This window comes from Cheilinus undulatus, linkage group 6 (genome assembly GCF_018320785.1).
Source record: "Cheilinus undulatus linkage group 6, ASM1832078v1, whole genome shotgun sequence".
In the NCBI taxonomy this organism is placed as follows: domain Eukaryota; kingdom Metazoa; phylum Chordata; class Actinopteri; order Labriformes; family Labridae; genus Cheilinus; species Cheilinus undulatus.
The window spans coordinates 18,389,951-18,413,390 of record NC_054870.1 but is presented as its reverse complement, the minus strand read 5'-3'; the positions used below and the strand labels follow the sequence as shown (position 1 = coordinate 18,413,390).

At 39.1% G+C, this 23,440-nt stretch overlaps 1 protein-coding gene and 3 non-coding genes across 6 annotated transcripts in view; 1 reads left to right on the top strand and 3 right to left on the bottom strand.

Moving 5' to 3' along the window:
• Positions 1-23,440, top strand: part of LOC121511469 (PDZ and LIM domain protein 7-like) — a 79,265-nt gene that overhangs the window by 20,606 nt on the left and 35,219 nt on the right. For all 3 annotated transcript variants that reach the window (XM_041790192.1, XM_041790191.1, XM_041790189.1), the window contains 2 exons: positions 16,472-16,623; positions 22,165-22,234. In XM_041790192.1, the coding sequence (XP_041646126.1) occupies positions 16,472-16,623; positions 22,165-22,234 (222 nt within the window). The remainder of the gene's footprint in view (positions 1-16,471; positions 16,624-22,164; positions 22,235-23,440) is intronic.
• Positions 5,443-5,516, bottom strand: trnat-cgu. The gene has a single exon. It is a non-coding gene; the product is annotated as a tRNA-Thr (tRNA).
• Positions 6,505-6,578, bottom strand: trnat-cgu. The gene has a single exon. It is a non-coding gene; the product is annotated as a tRNA-Thr (tRNA).
• Positions 6,809-6,882, bottom strand: trnat-ugu. The gene has a single exon. It is a non-coding gene; the product is annotated as a tRNA-Thr (tRNA).

The following is a 23,440-nucleotide window of genomic DNA, read 5'->3' as shown; positions in this document are numbered from 1 at the left end:
GTGTGGCATGTGGGGTTAGGATCATGGTGTGGAGATGCTTCTTGGCAGCTGGACCTTGAAGGCTTGTAAAGGTAGAGGGTAAAATAAATGGGGCAAAATATAGGAAAATCTTATTCAGTCTTCATGAGTACTATGGCTTGGGAGAAGATTCATTTTCCAGCAAGACAATGACCTGAAGCATACAGCAAAAGCTGTATCCACACAGCCTTAGTACTGTGATTTCAGCCAAAGTTGCATCTACTGACTTGAGAGGGTGAATATGTTCAGGGCTTAACAAATTTATAAGACCACCACCCAAAGTAAGGTTTATGCCACAACTGCCCTAAATTAACAGCATTGGTAATTACCAAAAGCATTTTTATGTTTCTGCAAAGGTTAATACACCAATATGTAGAAGCTCTTTAACCCAAATGATATTTTTAATGCTAAAATATAATTATTATTATTGTTATCCATGAATTTTCAAATTTACTGATTTCCAAAAAAAACAGAAAAAATAGTAAAGCACATTAATACTTCTTGATTATGTTAAGTTATAGTTATTGACTTGCATTCCTGAACAGAAAAATGAGTTTTAGTGGTTGAATGTTATGCTTGATTCATTTCTGACTTCTCAGAGAAGCCCAGTGAGCCTGCTCAAATTTGGGTAAAAAAGGTGAATTCAGTTTGAAATTCCTCATTCCTGTTCAAAATGGTAAAACGTGGAGAGCTCACTGAAAATGAAAGAGTCCGCATTAAAGCACTTTAAGATGCTGGATTGTCTCTGAGACAAATGTGACAGGTGGTCTAATACATTTGTTAAGGACTGTATGCAGTCACTTATTATACATTAAATATTTCTGTCTAGTTGACATTACCTTGTAGAAATCTGTTTTCACTTTGCCTATATCTTTGAGGCTAGTAGGGAGATGAACATGAATGAGGGCTTTATCTGTGGAAATTAAGAGTTTTGATTCAATTTTTACATGCACTTGGCAGAGTTGACCACCCTGGGTGCTTCCTTCATCCAAAGATAAAGTAATTTTGTATCAACTATATGTGTTTCCACAGTAAAAAGTTGCACTTTCTTTTTTAAGTTTGACAACTTTTTCACCTTGTCCCATGTATCAGTCAAACCAGCACCCTGCACATCATATTGCAGTCTTTATCCAACTTGGATTCATTAATGCTACCACCAGGAACAGGTGTTTTAATGCAATGCAAAGTGAAGGCAGAGCTATCTAATATTTGTCACATACAACTTTGTACAGTGGAAAATCTCTTCAGTCAAATGTGCATTTCACCACATGGTATCATGCAGAGTTGGAACAGGCTTTCAGCAGCTAAATTTTACATTTATTTTTAGACATGTGTGGATGTCATAGGTACATGCAGTCAGCCTGTACATGAATTCAGGTACTGAGATGTGATTATAGAGGTAATCGTTATAACAGGGCATTCGGGCAGTATTTGTTTCTGAGCAACCTGAAGCCATTAAATCAGAGCTCTATGAAGATCTGGGCAGAAAAATTACAAATAAAGACCTTAAGCCTCTGAAATGTGCTGGGATCTCTGCACCGGCTTCTGCAGCTCTCCGACATTTGTCTCTGCTGCCTGAAGCTGCAGCTTGGTAAGTCTGCAGAGTGGCAGCAAGCGGCTGTGACTGCTGACAGGCAGGGGGCTGTTTATAGCTACTGAAGGTCACACACACCCACACGTCTTATCAGTTACCCCCCTGCTCCTCTGCTGCTACAGACCTACGGAGTCAATGCGGGAGGTCTGTGTGTGATAATGGCCAGATGCAAATTTTTAAGCTCTGCTGGATGGTAAAAGATGAATCTGGGCTGAAGGCAGAAGTAGAAAAGTCAATTTCTCCCACACTTACCCAAATTCACATGTTAAAGCTGCTTCAAATTCCTTAAACTGAGGCTATATCCAAAAATATACATGACCAAGACTACACACTCAAACATTTGTACATACTAAGCTAACGATTAGTATGCTGTTACATCATGAAGACCTGTCATCTCATGACTTCATCATCTACGTAGGTCTGGGCTGTGAATTCTTGGCTGAGCTAGCAACAAGCTAGTGCAACTCAACAGCAATTAACATTTACTAGATACCCATGTGTTGTTTGACAATATTTGAACAGTGACTTACATTCATTTCTATGACACTTATTGGCTGGCCAGGGAGTTATGCTATGGGATAGTCTGAGAGTCACACTGCATTAGTGCTGGGCGATAATCCCTAACATTTATTTCACTGTGTTTTCCCCTTTGCAGTAGGGATGCACCAATCCACTTTTTTTCAGTTCCAATCCAATTCCAATAAATATGTGCCGATACTGATTCTGATATATAAATATATATATACATATTTCAGTGCTGATCAAATTTATTAGACCACCACCCAAAGTAAGGTTTATGCCACAGCTGCCTAAATTAACAGCATTGGTAACTACTAAAGCAAATTATTATTTCTTGATTAATATGTCAAATTAGAGTTATTTACTTGCATTCCTGAACAGAAAAATGAGTTTTAGTGGTTGAACGTTATGCTTGATTAATTTCTGACTTCTCAGAGAAGCCCAGTGAGCCGGCTCAAATTTGGGTATAAAAAGGTGAATTCAGTTTGAAATTCTTCCTTCCTGTTCAAAATGGTAAAACATGGAGAGCTGACTGAAAATGAAAGAGTCTGCATTATAGCACTTCATGATGCTGGATGGTCTCTGAGACAAATAGGGAAAGACATAAAGTGTTCTCACAGTGTGGTCAAGTATGCTTTGGAGTCAATTGCCGAGACTGGTACTTACAAAATGTGCCGAGAAAGAGACAGGAAACCAAAGTTAACTGAAGCAGATGTCAGACACCTCAAGATTTGAAGTACTAGAGACAGAAGGAAGACCACTGCTGATCTTCAGGCAAAGATGAATGCTTCTAGATCAGAGTCTGAGAAAGTCTCCAGAATGACCATAAGTAGACGACTGACACAACAAGGCTTAAAGGGAAGAATAGCTGCTAAGAAGCCATTATTGAGGCCTGCAAACATCCAGAAACACCTCAGATTTGCCAGGGAGCACAAACACTGGACTGTTGATGACTGGAAGAAGGTACTCTGGATGGACGAGTCCAAGTTTGAACTCTTGGGTCAGCATGGTCGTGTTTATGTCCGCAGAAAAGCTGGAGAAGGTTTTGATGCCAGATGCATTGCACACACAGTGAAACACGGTGGAGATTCCATTATGGTATGGGGTTCCATTTGTGGATACGGTGTGGGCAAATGAGTGAAAAGAACATCCTTAACTAATACTAGCTCAGTTACACACAGACTATCTCGACTGCGGTGCGTTCATGGTCTACCGCAAACTGTAGGATGGATTTGGATCAATCACTTGGATCGGTGCCATAAGTCAGTTATCCGATGAATTACGTCCATATCGGACCTGATACCAATATTGGATCCGATCAGTCTCATCCCTACCTTAGGGTAACGGTATTATATTGCAATATTACAAAATAAAAAGAGGTAATGCATTTAAATGCATGTTCAGGTGATACAACCCCCTTTTCAACCTAAAACAAGCCCATGATGCCATACCCAACTCATGTCTGAGCCTAAGATGGTAGAAAAATGTTTTGATAACTCTCTGGGTTCACTTCTTACATGTAATTCTAACTTTCATTTCTCTCCTGCCAAGATGTGTCAAGCTGCTACAGAAAACACCTCATTTCATTGATTCAACTTTGCTTTAGCATATGTGCTGGTTAGTGTAGCGAGCTACCGTGTTTACAGCTGTTTCTCTGATCAATGCCACAGCCGACTTCTTTGAATCATTTTGGGCTTAAAACAAGCAAGTCCTGATTTAAAGAAACACCTGTAAGCAGTTGTTTAAGCCAGTATTATAGTAATCGCTGCAGCGCTGGGTTTTATATTAACTATTGCATTGCAGCTATGATAAAGCCCAAGACGAGCTGACTGAGACACTGTACAAAACAAGTACACTGACTGTATATTGCTGTTATTAACCTAGGATATGATAGAACACTCTTTTACCCCGCTGCTGTGCTTCACATTAATTACACTGACACAAACAGGTGATGTTTAGCTTGTTACCTGGCTGCCCTTTAGTGTAGGAGTGAAACATGCTAATGACTTGACTCAGATCGAGCTGCTGTCTGTCATATATAACTCAGCTATGCTAATGGCAACATCGAATATGACCCTGTATGCACTACAACTGGCGAGGACTGTGTTGCAAAAACCTGTTTCATGGTAGAATTTTTACCAGTGATTGTACTGATACCAGTTTACCACCCACTACAATAATGCATTTTTAATTTTAGTATGACCAGTGTGCTTTCGACGTAAAAATTATGGCCAAGGGATTTTGCAAACTATGAATTCATATCATCTAACATACTCAATTTGACATCACATTATTATGAAACGTAGGAACAGCATGTGTTTTCAGCCACAGCAGGTGTCATTCAGAGGAAGAGGAAGTCATCGTGTGTGGATGGTACGGTCTGAACCCAGGAAGTGCGTGTGTAGTGTGTTAGAGTATGTGGGTCAGTGTGAATGGCTGATAGTGAAAGTGGGCCACTCTGCAGCCTGTTCAGGCCTCACATTGTTCAAGCCCAGTGAGCAGTTTCCTGAAAGACAAGCTCTCCATCATTTGTTCACTTTAATCCAACCGGCCGCGTTGAAATAATCCGAGAATCAGCTGGAGTCAGTAGACTAACTCAGATGGAGCAGAAAGTGTTAAAAATAATGTCACAGAGAAGATCAAAGTGTGAAGGACAGGTTTCAAAAAGCTCAAGATGAGTTTTTGGAGGCTTTTCTGGGATTTGAACCCAGGATTTCCTGTTTACAAGACTGATGCTTTTACCAACTAAGCTAGTGTCTCAGAAAGCCTTTTTTTTTCCTCATAGACCAAACTTTAATTCAATCTGTAGCCTCTATTTATATACCAGCATATCCTAAAATACTCAAATTGTACATATCTGATTTTCATATCTATCTCATTTGTTTTTATTGTAGTATGAGAAACAAGGGAGGCAAATTGTCACTTTAATTGAAGACAGTGAGTTTGATGTTAACTATCCTCAAAATGATTAAACCAGCTGAAGCATTCAGAACTATAGCTGGTACCTTTTCCAATGCCACAGGCTTTGAAAGAATTCCTTTTTTGTTGTTAGTTACTTTTGCAGTTGTTAAAGAAGAAGAGAGATTTTTGTCTTTGGAACACAAATATATTGGTAATGTTTTTGCTATGCTGTGTATTTGTGCAATTTAGATGGTATTGTGAAAGAGTTTGCCAGCTGTTTTTTTTTCAATTGTTTGAAACAATGGAGCTAGAGCTTACATTTTTGTTGACATAGCACTGAAATCTGTTGACATTTGCTGGTGTAAGATTTAAAATCTGGTACAGTGACTGCTGTAGTGTGTGTATATTCAAGGCACTGCTGGGATTTGAACCCAGGATCTCCTGTTTACGAGACAGATGCTTTAACCAGCTAAGCCACAGTGCCACAGACATGGTACTCATCTGTCACTTAAATCTGTCTGCATCATTCTTGGCAAACAGGTTCCTCAAACTGTACCAGTGTCTTTAAAATCAGTGTCTCTATGTACAACAAGAACCTTTATGCATAAAAGCAGCCCTAACATTTTCTAAGGTGACCAATGAGTGATTTAAGGACTAAAGTTTTACGTCTTAACTACACTGAAATGTCAGTATCAATATTGGTGTGGCTAGAATTAATTTGTAAATATCAGCAAATATCCAATATCAGCAAAAATCCAACATTGTGCAACCCGAGTGAAAACTGTCGGCGGTCTGTGAGGGATGAAAAGGCCCAAACAAAAGGGATGCTGTCAAGGTAAGGATTTATCATGGGTGGTAAAGGAATGCTGTCAAGCTTGACCTTGGCTGATGAGCGACGTACATGTGTGTCGACATGTGTTGGGCTTGACTCTGGCACCCCCCCCCCCCAGCCAGAACTTTGGTACGTCTGGACCCATGATAAATCCTTACCATCCTACATGCTTAGAACTTATGCACACGACTGTATATAAATAATCAGTAAATACAACTTTATTTGTAATGATGATTTGTTCAATTTTTAAGTCTTAGCACCTAGGAGTTGTGCAGAGACTTTTTGTCGTGTTCTGAGACTTTTTTCTCCTGACTGTAATGATTCTATCACTGATACAGGCGCTGTGATGTAAAAAGAGAGAAAACAAAACCAATTTCATTTTCTTTTCTCCACAACCATATGGCAACTCCCAGAAATTATCCTGCCGCTCCCACAGGAGTCAGGACCCTGAGGTTGTGAATCACCGCTATGAACAAGAATTAATCAAACCACAGCGGTGTCTCTTCTTGCTGTGTTTTTAGTCCAGATGTCTCTTGAGTGGATAAACACAAAGTACAAATGCAACATCATGAGTAGATTAGCAGACAGACTGCTGAAATAAACTAAAGGATATAAGATCAATTTTGTTTGTCATCAGTGTAGGCACTGCTGGGACTTGAACCCAGGGTCTTCTGTTTACGAGACAGATGCTTTAACCAACTAAGCCACAGTGCCCTTGTGAGGATGTTTCTCTTTTCCCTTGCTTTAGATTTCTTGTAAAACAGATATTTTCTGAAAGAGCCACATTGTGGATGGAGCCTGTACAGTTAGTTGTCTCTCACAATCACATTTATGGACTAGGGAAGAGAAAATGCAACAATGTAGTGTTTTTACAATATGAAGGAGCCTGAATCATGATGCCCTTATTGGAAACATGTCACAGTTTTTGTTGATTAATCACCTGTAGGCACTGCTGGGATTTGAACCCAGGATCTCCTGTTTACAAGACAGGCGCTTTTACCAGCTAAGCTACAGCGCCTGTTCTTGGACAAACTAATGTGTTATGTAATTCATTCACATGTGGAAGAGCCATAGAGTTTATACTTGAGTTTTCAGCTCAAGTTGCCTCTGAAGTTTTGCAGTAACTTTCAGGGTCTCATCATTTTCCAGACCTATTGAAAAGATTTGTTTACTAACACTCTGAAAGTAAGTGATTAGATTTTAGCAACTTATTTCTCCATCAATAATCTGTTTGAGTACCTTTTTTAAGGAAAATAAAAATCTAAATTCCAAGACAGTCTGGCTGCAGATCACTAATGTCTGACGGCAACTCTCACAGACTGTTCATCTGAGACGCCGTATATCTCAGAACAGAAATACGCGCTAAAAATTTTTGAAATGAAATTGGATTCAACTTTTGTTAGGGTTAGGATAAGGGTTAAGGTAATGGCTAGGATACCAAAAGCTAAAAACTTGAGCTGCTAAACCTGATTACAAAACATGTAATAAAGCTTAGTGAACAGTTCGCTTACAGGAATTAACTTGTTCTCCATGAAAGTATTCTAATGTGGCCAGCGTAAACCACAGACCAGCTACGTAAGCCACATATTTATGTTATCTGCTCAGTTATGTTAGCTTTAGCTAGGTTTATTAACGCTCACATTGCTCAAGCTAACTTAGCCATGGATAACAGAGCTATATAGCTACCTAGCCAATGTAGCTAAAGCTCAGCTAGTAAAGCAGCTATGTAAACTGCATAGGTAGTAACGTTAATAATGTAGCTAGTATAGCTATGTAGCTGTGTTGATGCACAGTCTGCTTTTTCCTTTAAAACTATCAAAGCATGGAAAAATCTTCCAACCAATCTCAAACTTTGCACAGACTTCCACATTTTCTCTTGAGAGGTGAAAAGGTGGATTTTAAGGAATCAGTCTTGTCAGCATTAATCTTCTAAGTTAGTGTTTTATAACTATGAAGAATATCATATTCGGATTTTAATTTATGTAATTTGATATCCTTTACCTTGAAATGTATCGTGGCTGAATGAATGCAGATGTGTGCGTGCATGCTCGTTTGATTATGATTGATTGATTCTGTATTAAGTCATGTGTTATTAGTATTAATAAACTAAAAATAAACTAAAATGTTTAGCTAGTGAGACCTCTTATGTGTTCCTCTATTTTATTTATGAAATGTTGCTTAGTCTGTAATGTTTGTAATGTGGTTATTTCATGAATGTAACTGTCAGAATTGTTTATGAATAAAGTTGAATTTATTAGGAAAAAAATCTAAAACTGGAAATTCTTTGTACTGGCAAATTACGGTACTTCCTTTCTGAGATGCACTGTGTCGTAGATGAATGGTCTGTGAGGGTGGCCGTCAGAGATGAACGGTCTTCAGCCAGACGCCTCTCCAAAATTTCCTGACTGCAGCCTCTTAGATGTCCTTCTTGTATCTTAGCTCTCCTTGGCAGTAAATGGAGTCTCATTGGGTCGTGAGTAAAATTTGAACTTTTGAAGGTCTAAACTTTGAAAAAGCTTTCAGACTTGTGACTTCAGATGTGATTTTGAGTTGAATTCCAGCAGTTTTCAGGTACGTTTTCTCCTTCATGACTAACACCATCCAACTTTTTCCACAATATTTTATACAACCCTTATAGTTCCAGTATTTTTGGCTTCTTTATCACAAAACTACAGGTTTAGATGCTTTTTTTTTTCAAAGAATATCCACATAGAAATAAATTTAACATCACTGTCTCCGCTTGACTCAAATGACCTTGGCATGGAGCCTTATTAAACAGGACTGCATGATACAAAGAAGCAAGACGTGAAGAAAAGAAGTTTAAAAACCTGTAGCGAAGGACAGAAGATGGCTGAAGTGATCATTTTAAACTAATGGATTTTGTCTTGATATACAGAGACTGAGACAAAACACTAACATCTCTCTTTTTTGCATAAATGTTTTGATTTAGCTGATTCTTTGGGGATTTTTCCCCACTTATAGAAAGAAACACTGCATACTGATCCATCTGATGTTATCTCCTGAAGCCCAGTGCACTGTGGGAAACAACAGACAGACCACTTGTATTTTTTACAGCGTGGACTCGTGCTGTCTGATCAACAGATCAGCAGCTCTTTGTGTTTTCAGACTTGTCTGGAGGTTTTAGCTGATGTACCAGCATTTGTTTGTGTGAGTCTGGGTGTCTGGGTGTCTGTGCTGCTCTGTCATCCAGCTCCAGTGAGACCAAATACGACTTTTTGTCCATGCGGCACTACTCCTGTTGTAAGCCTCCTGGTTTTTGGGTTTAATACAAGGATCATTATAATCCATGTAATAATATTATTGAGTTTAGATTTGCTTGATATGAATTTTTCCATGTTGAGTTATTGACATTGTTTCTAAACCTCTCAGGATCTGCTGTCTTACTTTTGTTTGAGGAGGATCCTCTGTGTCAGGCTGGAACATCCCAGTTTTGATGATTCTGATTATTAGATAAGACAGTAATAAAAGTTTAGGATTAAGCGTCCAGTTGCATTTGGAGGAAGTTTCATTCTGATTTGTCCAAGTTAAGAAATATCGATGGAACACAGATTTATTACCCACACATTGTTCCTAAACTCCTAGCAGCACCCAGCTGTCTAATGATTTCCTCTGAGACTCTTTCTTCACATAGATGCTCTTATAGTATTAATAAAGTCCTGCAGGCTAGTCGGTTGATGTGCCTGCCATGTCAACACAAATGACACCCATTCAGCCAATAGAACACCTCAATGTTTTGAGCTGGTTTAAAAGATTTTTGAAAGGCTAATTTAAGGTCTTATTCCAGAGAGAAAAAGTATTTTCCCTTCAGAGCCAGGGGCATGACCCCAGCCCTGTTTGTGCATTTCCCATTTTCCTTCTATGTTTCTGCCCAATGCTCCTGTGCTGTTTTTGTCACTTTCTAATCAATATTTTTGAAGAAGACGTAAAGTCGACAGAGTCCTTTCGCTTCAGTGAGAGCTTCTATCCCTTCTATTACAGCCGCCGCACTCAATAACCTCCCACGCTCGTCATCGACTACGTCTACTTCAGACTCAGCCCTGCAATTATGTTGCGTGTTTGTGTGGAAGTGTTTATGTGTGCCACTGTGTTTTTTTTCTGATATACTGGTGATTACAGGTCTTCAGTAGAGATTGTGCAAACAAATTTCCTTTTAGGACAGTAAAGGCTATCCATCCATCTTCAAGAAATAAACATTGAACTAACTTAAAAACTTTGTCATTTTGTCTTGTATTCTAAAATATCTGTTCTTGTGATGTGGATTCAACAAGCTTGGAGGTGCTGTCAGAGAAAAAGACCTGCATCAGCACTGAGTTAATGTAACAGTCCTGGCAGTTCTACTTTTGATCCGCTTATGAAAAGGATCGCACTACTTTAATGATCATAAAGGAGCATTTTATTCTTTTATAGCAGAGTCACAAGAGTCCTTAGACACCTTTGCCTTAATTCTGAAACTGTTACTGTCTCAGGCAGGGATGGATTATCAGGGTTATTTAACAGTCATCTTTCATGTTTTCAAAAAGCAGCCAGTGTGCATTGAGATCACAGTTACTGATTATTTATGAATGAAAGGATACTTATTTGTATTATTTAAAGTTAATCTCTCTAGACATTTTTGGCCCACATCTGCTTCTAACAATTGGCCAAACATGACCCAGCAAAGATCCACAATACCCATACTCAAACAGAATATGTTATGAAGCAAATGTCATAAAAGGCCAGTGTTCAGTATCCACCCCCATCCTAGAGTTCTCTCTGTGATTAAATAAAACCTCATATTTAAGGTTAACATGACAGCTTTTGGAATCCGTTTAGAAATTTGAATAATTGCTGTCAGTCATGTTTCTTTGATTGTTTTATTAAGGCCAAAATCATGATCACAACTCAAGCAATTGTGCAGCCCAAACTGATTGGTTTGTTTAGCCTTGTCATGTATAGAGGTGCACAAAAGTCATCCTTTTTCAGTCAACAACATGCTTTCACTAACCTAGTTCAACAGAGCAGAACAAAAAACCTCCTAAGGACCAATACATCATTGATCCTACAAGGAAGACAACTGAATTACACAATGTGATGATTCATTTATTACATGCGTTCATTTTAGGGAGGTGCAGGATTAGCCAGCTAAACAGTTAGAGGCAGATCTCTTGGTTCTCAGCACCAGGATTATGAGTTGGTTGTAAGAATTCTAAACATTTTTTAAAAATCATTTCAGGCTCAAAATCCCATCAAATGCATTGTCTTAACTATGTACTATGTATGTACTATGTATTGAAAAAGGGTTGTTTGGATAACCCTGATATAAAATTATAACCAGTGTAACAGTCAGATATTTCCAGCATTTTAAGACATATCCACATGTTTAATCACATCCTAACTGATGTTTATAATGTAAACAAAGAAATCCTTCTGTTCTCTCAAACAGAGTGATAGTAACTTAAAAAGGTCACATTAAAGTTAAATGGTGTAAAGTAAGCCTGTTACCTAAACTTTCCTGAACTTTCTCAATATGTAACAGTGCATGCAATTTGATGCTGCACTGTTCTACTCCTGACTGTAACGGTTCTTTCATCATCTCTCTCCATCCTCGCTGTCTCCGTCTGCCTCATATCAGACCGCTACGTTAATGCAAACACGTGTTGGCTCATTAAGCAACCAAAGGTACTACAGTATCTACCAGAGGAATTATTAAGCTAATTGATACTTGAATTTAACATAATTTAGACTGCGGGACTTCATAAAATCTCGAGTCCGTCTGACTCGAGTTTGAAGCCCTTGAGTGGTGAGCAGGTCTTCAAGTTGTGACTTCAGCTGTGTGCCTCATGCACAGACACTCCTCTCTCTCTCTCTCCGTGACTCTCTGCTGTGGTGAGGTAAAATAACTCAAAGCACGGATGAGTTTTCTTGTAGGTGCAACATTATGTTGCACAGTACTGCCCCGTGTTGAGCTACCTGATGTTTGCTGGTGTTTCGTGCAGCTGCTCTGACATGCTGTTATTGTGTAGGAGGGGGCGGGGTGAGTGTTTGTGAAGTGAGTCACAAGTTGTGCCACCCAGAACATATTCCTGGATATACGTTCCTCTTTCCAAAAAAAACACAGTGTTTCAGTCAAATTCATTCAATTTCCATGTTAAATAGTAGATTATATTTTTACTGGCCAATTCTGCGATTCTGTCTGTGATTCCATTAAAGCGGAAATCAAATGGCCCTATCTCAGCTCCTGACACCAAAGTATTCATCAAGCGATTTGTAACTCAAAGCTGATTTTTTGGTAATTTTATAAAAATGGGCTAATAACGATTGGTTACTGATTTATCTGTGTATTTGTAGTCAGCCTTAATGGCTCCTAAGTGATACAGAGAAACCCACGTGAATGATGCATGAAGAAAGCTCAGCATCTTTTTTTAAGGCACTACTGGGATTTGAACCCAGGGTCTCCTGTTTACGAGCTAGACGCTTTCACCAGCTAAGCTACGGCGCCACATGCCTTGGTCAGAGTGACACAGTGATTAGTGCAGCGGTCTCTTCAGTCAGCATGTATCTGATGTTGCCCTGCTGTACCATGGCTGCCAGTGTCTTGATCAAATTAAAAATCAATCAGACACTGATGGTTTGATATTGTGCGGATGCAGCCCCAGCTCTAATAAAGCTATTCTGTCCTCAGTGCAGGAACTCTTCCAACTGGATCTGGACCAGTAAGCTGAGCTGAGCATTAACTGGGACCAACTCCCTGCAGTCTGTTATAGTCAAGAGGCAGCCAAGCGCTCGTCTCCAGGGGGCGATGTTGTCATTCGTGCCCATTAACCCACATTCAGTGCAAATGTCAGCCAGATGAGTCAGAGCGAGATAAGAGCTTAAGCGAAGTGTCACGGCTCTATTTAACCTTTATCAGTGTGTGTGCTGGTATCATCCTGCAGATTTTCCCAGCAGTGTTCAGAAGATTTTCCCAAAGGATGCACCATTAATAGACAGCTTTACATTTTTATCATGTCTATCAGATGTGTCCAGGAAGGTTTACGTCTCTCTGTTGTCATCCACCTCCACCTTTGTAGAGAAACCGTCTGGAGCTGGAATTGAGGGATTATGGAGCAGCAGAGCCGAGAGATGTGGCTCAGCGGGGGTTAGTGATGTGTAGACAGCTGTTCAGGGTTTAACACTTTGGTATGAACACTTGTGTCGTGTGATCGTGATCGAGGCGCCACAGAGGCCTCGAGGTTACAGGGTTGGCTGTGTGAGTGAAAGGTAAAAAGGTCACTGCATGTTCAAATTCAGCCATGTTTCTATCAGCAGCCATCTGAGCTCACTTCTGAGTGGATATGTGCAAGTTGTGGATGAGGATTCTCATTTATTTTGAAGAGTTTTAGGCTTTGAGACTCATTAAACCTCCTCTTAGCGCCATTTGTAGCCTTTCTAACAGCACGACTCAATGGATCCAAGTGTCAGAGGGTCTTTTGTTGAAGTCATAGACTGCATATAAATATGGATGCTGTGCCTCTCCCTCCTCTGGAACCTGAACCCTATACCCTGCAGCAGGAGCTGATATACAGTATTGTCAGTTTCATTCGGTGCCAAGGCTTTTAAGACGATGAAGCTCCAAAATTATAACAACGACCTCTGCTAACCTAAGTGGTCATTGAACTGAAGTCAAAGATCCTTCAGGTCAGTCCATTTGGCAGCAGAACTGATTTTTGAGTTTGAAGCAGACCCTCGCGGTTTCACAAAATTTGACTTACCTTGTCTGAGCACTTGTGTTTTCTCTCACCTTTTTCTCCTCCTCTGATTTTCCTCCTCAATTGCTTCCACTGCTTTGTCAGTGGCATGTAAATGGGTATGGATGTGTATGACTGGGATCAGCTAATACTAGCAACCTCTGCCATCAGTGGGAATGTGGAGTGAAAAGGTGTGTGGGTGTAACCTGTGGAGTAGAAACACTTCGAGTGGTCAAACAACTAGAGAAGTGTTAACAAGCTCAGCACCCATTAACACTGCATTTGTCTGCAATATCTTAGATATTTTTGCATATCATAATGCATCACAGAAAGTAAATATATTGCCCCTTTTTCCAAAGCTGATCATCAGTAATGATCAGGCCTGCCCATAGTGTTGTCTGGGCCCTGACAAACCCAGAGAATGGGCCCTCCCCTGTTGTGATTCATTGTCAATACCATTGTAAATGTGTTGATTCAGTAACATCAGTGCTAGCATCCTGGCTAACAGTGTTTTCATGGTGGAGCTGAAAAGTGTCAAACAATTATTGGGTTCTGATGTTGGAATTATTTATTTGTGGTATTTTTAAACCCATTTCACCCCTTTTTTTCCATCCATTAATGCCATATAGTTTTGCCTCTTTTTGCCCATTTTTGCAACTTTTTGTCACTTTTATCCCATTTTTGCCATTTCTTTTGTGCATTTTTCCACTTTTTGCCAATTTCTGCAACATCTTTTTGCAACCATTTGCCTATTTTAGCCTCCTTGTGCCCATTTTTTTGCAGACCTTTGCCGTTTTGGGCCCAGTTTGCCTGTTTAAGCCACTTTTGCCACCTTCTGTCCATTTTCTTCCACTTTTCCACCAATTTTTGCCACTTCTCTTTTGCCACCTTACCCCATTTTTGCTCTTTTTTTGCAACTTTAAATCCATTTCTGCCTTTTTGAGCCCCTTTCAATCCATTTTGCCTTTCTTGCCACTTTTTGCCCATTTCTGCAACTGCTTTTTGCCATTTGTTGCCCTCTTTTGCCAATTTCAATCTTTTTTCAATCCATTTTTGCTCCTTTCCATTAATTTTTTTTCAGCTTTCACACAATTATTTGTTTTTTTTTTTCATTGCGGTTGTCTCAGTTTCTTCTATTTAATTTTCTGTGCACATTATAACCTATCAGAGGCTTTTTGGGTTAGAAATAAAAGGCTTCAAAAGTTTTCCGTAGTGTGTAGATTTGAGCTAACATTGTTTTGTGGCCCATTTTTACCAAAAACTTGTTAAATTTCACAGAGAATCTGTACCCATCTGAACAACCAGCAACCGACTCGGACTGTTCTTTGTTAGCAGTAGTGTTTAGAGCTAGCTGGATGAAGCCGAGGAAAGGAAATAATCGCTATATCCTTTGTATTTTTCAGGATGGTGTTGAGGTGTTGGAGGTCTTATTATCCATTCATCCTTCCATTTTCTACGCTTATCCTGTTGATGGTCGCAAGGTCTTATTATTTAAGTTTTAAATGTGTTCAGACATCGGCAACTACTGGATCAATTAAGAAGAAATGTGTAGCTGACAATTATTTATCAGGATGAGTTATACTTGTTTGTTTACCCTCCGACTTTTCATCTTGCACCGTTGACGTGCCAGTATATTTAGTGTGGCTGATATTTTTGTTTTTGATCAGTAATCAGAAGAAGTAATGACCCAGCTGATTTCTTATTTCCTGTGAGAGTGTTTTCAAACATACTGCAGGAAATATTCTTGGTTTTATTCCAGATATTATCTTTAACATTTGAAGTATCTGTTTTCTTAAATGACAAGTGTCCAACTTTGTGGCTTTTGTAATGGCATTGTGAGTGAAGGTTAAGCCTTTGAAATATTTTTATCTCAGGTGTCTGTAAACACTCTTGATGTGGATTTTCAGATTAAAGCCACCTACGCTTTATGATAATTACTAACTCACTGATTAATTTTTAAATTTGATTGATTTTTATTGTTTCAGAGATTGCTTTATCATCCAGCTTTTAACGATTAAGGGATTGAAAGATGCAGACTGGCGTGTGCACTGACCTGTGATGTGTGAGGGTGGAACATTTTATCACACAAACCTACAGTGCTTAACAAATTTATTAGACCACCTGTCATATTTCTTTCAGAGACCATCCAGCATCATGAAGTGCTTTAAAGCAGACTCTTTCATTTTTAGTGAGCTCTCCATGTTTTACCATTTTGAACAGGAATGAGGGATTTCAAACTGAATTCATCTTTTTATACCCAAATTTGAGCCGGCTCACTGGGCTTCTCTGAGGAGTCAGAAATGAGTCAAGCATAACATTCAACAAGTAAAACTAATTTTTCTGTTCAGGAATGCAAGTAAATAACTATTATTTGACATATTAATCAAGAAATATGAATGTGCTTTACTATTTTTTCAGTTTTTTTGTAAATCAGTAAATTTGAAAATTCATGGATAACAATAATAATTATATTTTAGCATTAAAAATATCATTTCGGTTCAAGAGCTTCTACATATTGGTGTATTAACCATTGCAGAAACACAAAAATGCTTTTAGTAATTACCAATGCTGTTAATTCAGGGCAGCTGTGCCATAAACCTTACGTTGGGTGGTGGTCTAATAAATTTGTTAAGCACTGTACATCTAAGAAGATGTTGGACTGCTTCCCTCTTTTTGTTTTTCATTTTAAATCCAAAGGAATGACCTTGTCCCATATTCTATTTCTGTTTTTATCATAAGAATCAAGGAGATTTAGAGAAGAAGAATGTTTTTGCATTAGCAGACATGGTCCCCAGTATGTTTACATTGTTATACATGTTTCTGTAATACATGTCACTATCAGTTTTCAAAGATCTAAATGTTTATAACCTTTTTTAACAGATTACTCCAGGCAGCAAAGCAGCACAGGGAAACCTGATCCAGGGTGATGTCATACTCGCCATCGATGGAGTCAGCACGGATGGGATGACCCATCTGGAAGCCCAGAACAAGATCAAAATGGCCCACCATAACCTGGCACTCACAATGACCAAGTAAGGAGAAGAGCTCAGAAACATCACAGTTTTTCTTTTTTGTTGCAGAAAAAGTACCAGTCACTGCAACAACTGTTCTATAAAATCAAAGTTAATGATGGTTAATCTCCTACTATATTGACTAACTTAAGAGGTAATGTAAAGCCAACAGGTAGAGATAACCTTTAATGTTCACTGATTTTAAAAGTGTTTCCAGTCACCAAGATTGGATGACAATGGCTGAAGCCTCTCGTTGAGATTTTTTTGTCATATTTTATCATGAATTAGTCAAAGTTGACTGATATCTCCTTTTGATTACCATTACCTTATCACCAGTGCCACATGCTGTGTTTTGATTCATCTGCACTTCAGGGGCTTTCATGTGTTGTTGAAATTACATGCAAAAGTGCTTAAGCTCTGTCAGCTCTCTTCATGTTCAGCCACAGATCCTCTATTGGACAGAGGTCTGGCCTTTGACTCAGCCACTCTAGAACATTCACCTTGTCTGTGAACAGTTTTGACTTAATAAGATTGTCCTCCAGGATTTTCCTATACTTTGCTGCATTCATTTTACCCTCTACCCTGACTAGCCTTTCAGGGCTGGCTGCTGAGAAGCACCCCCACAGCATGATGCTGCCACCACCGTGCTGTGTGTTCGTGGTGATGCGTAGTGTTTCTTGTCCGCCAAACATAGCATCTTGTCTGATGGCCATAAAGCACCATTTTGGTCTCATCAGACCAAAGAGCTTTCTTCCTCTTGACCATGGAGTCTCCCTTATGCTTCCTGGTGAACTGTAATCCAGATTTAATATGAGATTTCTTCAACAGTGGCTTTCTTGTTGTTACTCCTCCACAAAGCTTTGATTGGTGATGAACCCAGGCATCAGTTGATGTGTACAGAGTCTCTCCCATCTCAGCCGCTGAAGCTTGTAACTCCTTCAGAGTAGTCATAGGTGTCTTGGTGGACTCTCTCACTCATCTCCTTCTTGCACAGCCACTCAGTTTGTGAGGACGGCCTGATCTCAACAGATTTACACATGGGCCATATTCGTTCCATTATTTGATGATGGATTTAACTGAACTCTGGGGGATGTTCAGTGCCTTGGAAATGTTTTTGTATCCATCCCCTGACTTACACTTTTCAATAACATTTTCTCAGAGTTGCTCGGAGTGTTCTTTCGTCTTCATGGTGTAATGGTAGCCAGGAATACTGATTAACCAATGACTGGACCTTCCAGACACAGGTATCCTTATACTACAATCACTTGAGACACTTTCATTTGCACTCAGTTGATCCCCATTTTACTAAAAGGAAATTCTGTTGTTACATGAGAGCCTTGTTTTTACATACTTGTATAGATTAGATTTAGTCAAGACCAATCTACATTTGAATTTTGAATTGTGGAAGTTGGACAAGATTAGTTTGGTTGGTCTTTATGAACCTGGACATCCTTTTTAAGGGAACTTCACTTGTTTGGTAATAAATGCTGGAGGAAAAGATGTCTGCTGTAGATGTTGACATTAGGCTGTTTAGGGCTAAAATAGGAGTTCCCAGTCAGATCATACTTCTACCCTGAAGATGTCTGACAGCAGAGATCTGATAAGTTCAGTGAGGAAATTAATGTTGGTCTACAGGGAGCTCTGTGCACAGTCTCATAACTACAAACCCTCTGGGTGATAAAGATAAGAATGAGGAGCCTCTGTCAGCTTGTTTTATTCTCATCACTTTTTCATGTCACGCATGTTGTTTTATGAGTGTAAATGGACTGTGAAGCCTGTGCTGGACTGGAGGAGACTGGGGTCAGGAAATAGAATAGAAGCTTTTAACCCTTCACACTGCCTCTTTTGATGAAATGGGAGATAGAAAACAGACAGACACACAATGCAGACAATATAATAAGGTCTTCATTTTGCAGTTCAGGCTACATACCACACAAAATGTCTGAAATAATTCTGAGCTCTTCAGTTTGTTGGGTTCATTCCAACAAGCCTCACAAGCTGAACTACAAATGACATCTGTCTTATTTCTTTGAAGAAACAAACCATATGAGTTAGCTTATCTGCCTGCTAAAGCTGTTCATTATAATAAACACATTTACTGCTGTGTTTTCTACTCAGCATCTCTGAACAGTCTATCCAGAGATTTTTAAACAAGGTTTCTAATGATGTAGAGTCACCCTCATGGTTTTTGTTTTTTGTTGTTTATATATTATCCATATTTCTTGAACTGCCATAAAATTAGGTTTAGAAATTTGGTTGTCACACCCAGCACATATGTATGATTAAACTAATGCAACATGGTTGTCATTTTCATGCCCTGCAGCTAAGTTGAAAATCATCTTTGGCCTACATTGTTGCCAATCAGTTGTTCTTAGAATGAGGTGCCACAGGTTTCATTAGTGGTACATTAATTCAGAAAATGACCCTGGGTAAACACAAAACTGGACAACAAATGAGGGCATTTTTTGGCTGTACATTAGTATTATACATAGTGTTTTATACTAAAGCAAAAATCCTGATGAACATGATGAGGACCCAGGAGCAGAGCACGAGACAAGTTAGTAAGGATAAAGAAGTTTATTTCACAACAACAATAGTGTAAACGATGGTGAGTGTACTGGCAGAGAGACAAAGGCACGGCAAAACAAGAGGGACAAAAAGGTGTTAGACAAGGCAAAAAACTCACTCAAAAATCACTAGATTCAAAGGTTGAAGAGGAGCCAGGATACCTGACTGGATGCTGTAGTATACACCATTAAAAGGAGATCTTGAATGTCAAGGATTAGCTGCAGCTGTGACTGCCCAGTGCTCTTGCCCTCAGCAACAAGCCTGAAGGGAGAGAGAGCTATATCTCTCCTACACAAAAACAACAGTATAAACACAGAGAATCACATAAACAAAAATAAAGCAGGAGATCAACCATGACAACAAAGCTCTGAAATGTAACAGTAAGCCTTTTTTGCTCCGGCTTATGGTGCGTTCCATTTGATCTCAGAACTCGGAAATTTCAAATTGTCATCATCAAAAGTGCACCCTGAACTCGTAATTCTGACTCATAAGTCGGAGCAGCCCCCATTACCCCCAGTGACAGGCTCGCCCCAAGTGAAATGCATTCAACTCGAGAGGAATGTCATTCCCAATTCCAAGGTCTGATATCCCAGGTGAGTGGAACGCAGCATCAATGTAAACTCAACACTATAAATGAAATATTTTATGTGTATGAATTAAACAGACGTTCTATTACAAACTGGATTAAGAAAAGTTCCTCACCTCTGTTGTTTCTCAAACCTCAGGTGTTGTGTGATGGCCACTGAATCGAAATTTTTGAAGTCGGTGCGATTAAAGTTTAACTCAAGCTGAATTTAATCTGTTTTTGCTCCAACTCTGTCTGCAGCTGGTATTAAATACATTCAGAGAAGAGTATATTTTACTATTTCTGAGGAAAATATTTGTAATTGAAAAAATGTGTTCCCAGATTTTGCAGTGCACTTTCCTCAGTATGGGTAACATTGTTTTTACAAAGCTCTGTCTGCTTGATATTTTACGATTTTCAAGTCAGATCAGTTTTTCTGCAATGCTTGATGGCAAAGCTGGTATATTAAGTCCCACCCCTTACTGATTTTGATTTGTCAGTGAGGGAAAAGTGACATTGACAATGGTAGTGCTGTTCCAAAAGCTGAGCTGTTTTCAAATGAGAGTAATAAGAACTAAAACAACAGTGGATGAGGCTAAAAACACGGGGCTACTTTGGTTTTGTGTGGAAAACTGGAAGCACTGAAAGCACAGGAAGGTCTGGCTGTGGACACAGGACCTAACAAGCAAAAAGTGGCCACCAGGCACCATGCACTCTGGATGAGAAAATTGGTAACGGCCATTATGTTGGCCAACATGATGGTTTTGCGTGGTTGTAAAAGCCATCGTTATTCCTCCTTAATCAAACGAATGGTTCAGGATTGGGCTTTTTTATCAAGGGAACTGCAGTTTTGGGTCACAGTGTCAGACCAATGTGCTTACACTGTTGAATGAACAGAGTTAAAGGTCTGGACAGGGTATTCTGCGCTGTGAGCCGCAGTAGGTTGTGACTTGACTTTTTGTTCATGTTCTGTTATAATGACTGTTCTTACACGGTTACATTCAGTCACGTTCTTTGTCAAGGCCAGTGCCTGGATGTTTGCTAAGTTAATGTTGTTGAGAAAAAGTTTTAGACATTTCTTCCATTGCATGTGATTTGATCAAGTTAAATTGAGCAGAATTCTTTTCTTTCTGGAGGACAAGTCTTTTATCGGTGTGCTTCTTTTACTTTTTCTATTACGTCTCAACCATGAAGCCCACAGGAACTTCTTCTATAGTCAGTGCACTTTGGCCACTGACCTTCACCCTCCTCCTCTTCTTATTTGAGCTTAAGATTGAATTTTCTTGCCAGTGTTTATTCTACATAGGTGACTCTATTCAATAAGAGATTCTGACATAGTTTCAGTTTGTTCTCTTACAGTGACCCATTTACTGAAGGGCTTGACTGAATGACAGCAAACTGCATTCTTTATTAATTTTAAAATCATATTTACAGTATGTGAATCATTCACTACTCTGAGTTTTAGACTATATTAAGATTTAAAACAAAGAAAACTCTCAACAGGGTCCTTGTCTGCTGTGCCTTGATTTTGCTCTAACTGTGCGCCCACCCCTCTACTGGGTCTGTTTGAGAAGCAGCCAAGATCAGCCAGGATCACAAGTAAAGATGGTAATAAGGACAGCAACATACAAACAACATGTTACTTTAACTGTGCTAGGTTTATTTTCTGTTTTGTTTGCTTTTTGTTTTGTGGTAATCGTCAATCTGTACTTGTTATTTTATTTGAAAATGACTGGATGTTCTGTCTGTTCTCATGATTGTTTTCCTGTTTCGATCAATCTACTTAGTAGAAATTTACACATACTGGCAGCTGGCACCACTGAAAACAGACTCAGTGAGTATCCTGAGTGGTGCCTCTGTTACACTCAGGAGATGGACCACAACCTGTGAAGCAGAAACCCAGAGATTGACTAGAAATGGAGCAGTTTTGATCCAGAGTGTACTGTGCAGATTGTGTAAATTGGGCATAAGGATGTTTGGCCTGAAGCACTGGAATTAAAATTATTTATCCCAACAGATGAAAAGAGTGTTGGGTGATCATTACAAAGATCTTGATTTTCTTTTCCATATTGGCACATTGATGTTTTCTTCCATACAATATGCTTTCAATATCTGCAGAAAATTTCAGATCTGCTGATGCATTTTAAGCTACTATCGATAATATTGTGCATCCTTATTTCCTACCTGTAGGGTATTTTATTTCTTTTTTCACTCTGAAATAATGTTTTTTGGTCTTTCTTCCTTTGTTGATAACTCACAAGCCGCAGGTTAAAAAATGTTCAAAACATGAAGTGTTTTTCTACCTCAATGCCTTTTCCAACATAAAACTGTTTATTACAGGAAAAATTATGTGTAAGTTAAATGTTTCAAATTGCGATCCAAGTAACTTCACATCATAATCATCTTCACCTTTGTGTGTCTCCCTGCAGGTCAAAACGCCCCGTTCCAATGGCCACGCCAAGAATGGATGCTGCTATTCCCTTGATCCCTCACCAACAGGTAACTTTTACAATCATGCATTTCTACCTCTGCAAAATGTGAGAAATGTCTGCTGAACTGGAGACTGGAAACTGATCAGAGGAACAATTTTAAGCACCGATTTTCGGAATAACTTTGGTGTACAGTGATATTGAAAAATCTTCCACATGTAGAGGATGTAAACTGAGACATTTAGATATAAAAGCAAAGTAAAAACTTTTTTTTTACAGCTGTCGAATCAAAAAATGTTTTTTTTACATCACATCATCTGCCTTGTAAGAGCTAATGATATAACAGTGACTCAAAATGTAACAGGAAAAATGTAACAAAAACTCATAATGTGATAACTGGTCGACAATGTGACAGAATGCTGCTGTTACACTTTGCATCCATTGTTGCATTATGAAAAAAGCAAATATTTTTCTCCTAGTAATTTAATGATTTTATTACACTACAGAGTGAGTCAATAATTTATGGATTAACATGGTGATTGCCTCAGAACAGAGTGTAGTCTGCACTAAAAGCACTCTCTCAATAGGTTTTACTCTAAGACTAAAAATGTTAACAAACAAACATCCCCCCTTCTCCCCGGCCTGTTTTGGCCTGTCTGGCATAGCCGAACCGTCTACCTGACAACATACCAACAATACCTGGACCTTAGAGGATTAGCTGGACCATGCCAAAGTCAAGCTAATTCGGAGAGTGTGTCCATGCCTGTTAGCATCCAACTAACATTTTTTCTCTATTTGTTTGATGGTCTCTATGTAAAACTTGATCTGATTTTCAGCATATCCCAGTATATCCACATAACACCCCCTAGAGATTGTGGCTTGAATGCATTTTTCGCACACATTTTTACACATTTTGAATTTTCCTGGTGGAAATCAGGCGGCTGCCTTGTGATTGGCTGGTTAAGATTTGTGGGCAGTGCCTAGAGGAAGCAGTGCCTAGGCCCGCCCACACCCTCAACGCTTTAAGAACATATTGGCAACAGCTGCTGTACTTGATGGTTTCTTATAGCTTGCTCAGGTCTGGACCAGCCCTAAATTAGTTACGCTGCTTTAGGCTAAAAGCTAGGACTGACCAATCCTAACTATAAGCTTAATAAAAGAGGACAGTTTTAAGACTATAGCAGGTTAACTAACTTAGGGCTGGTCCAGGTCAGAGCCAGTCCTCACTCTTGTATTATGGTATTCCATAAAATGTTGTGTTGTTTTAATGGGGATT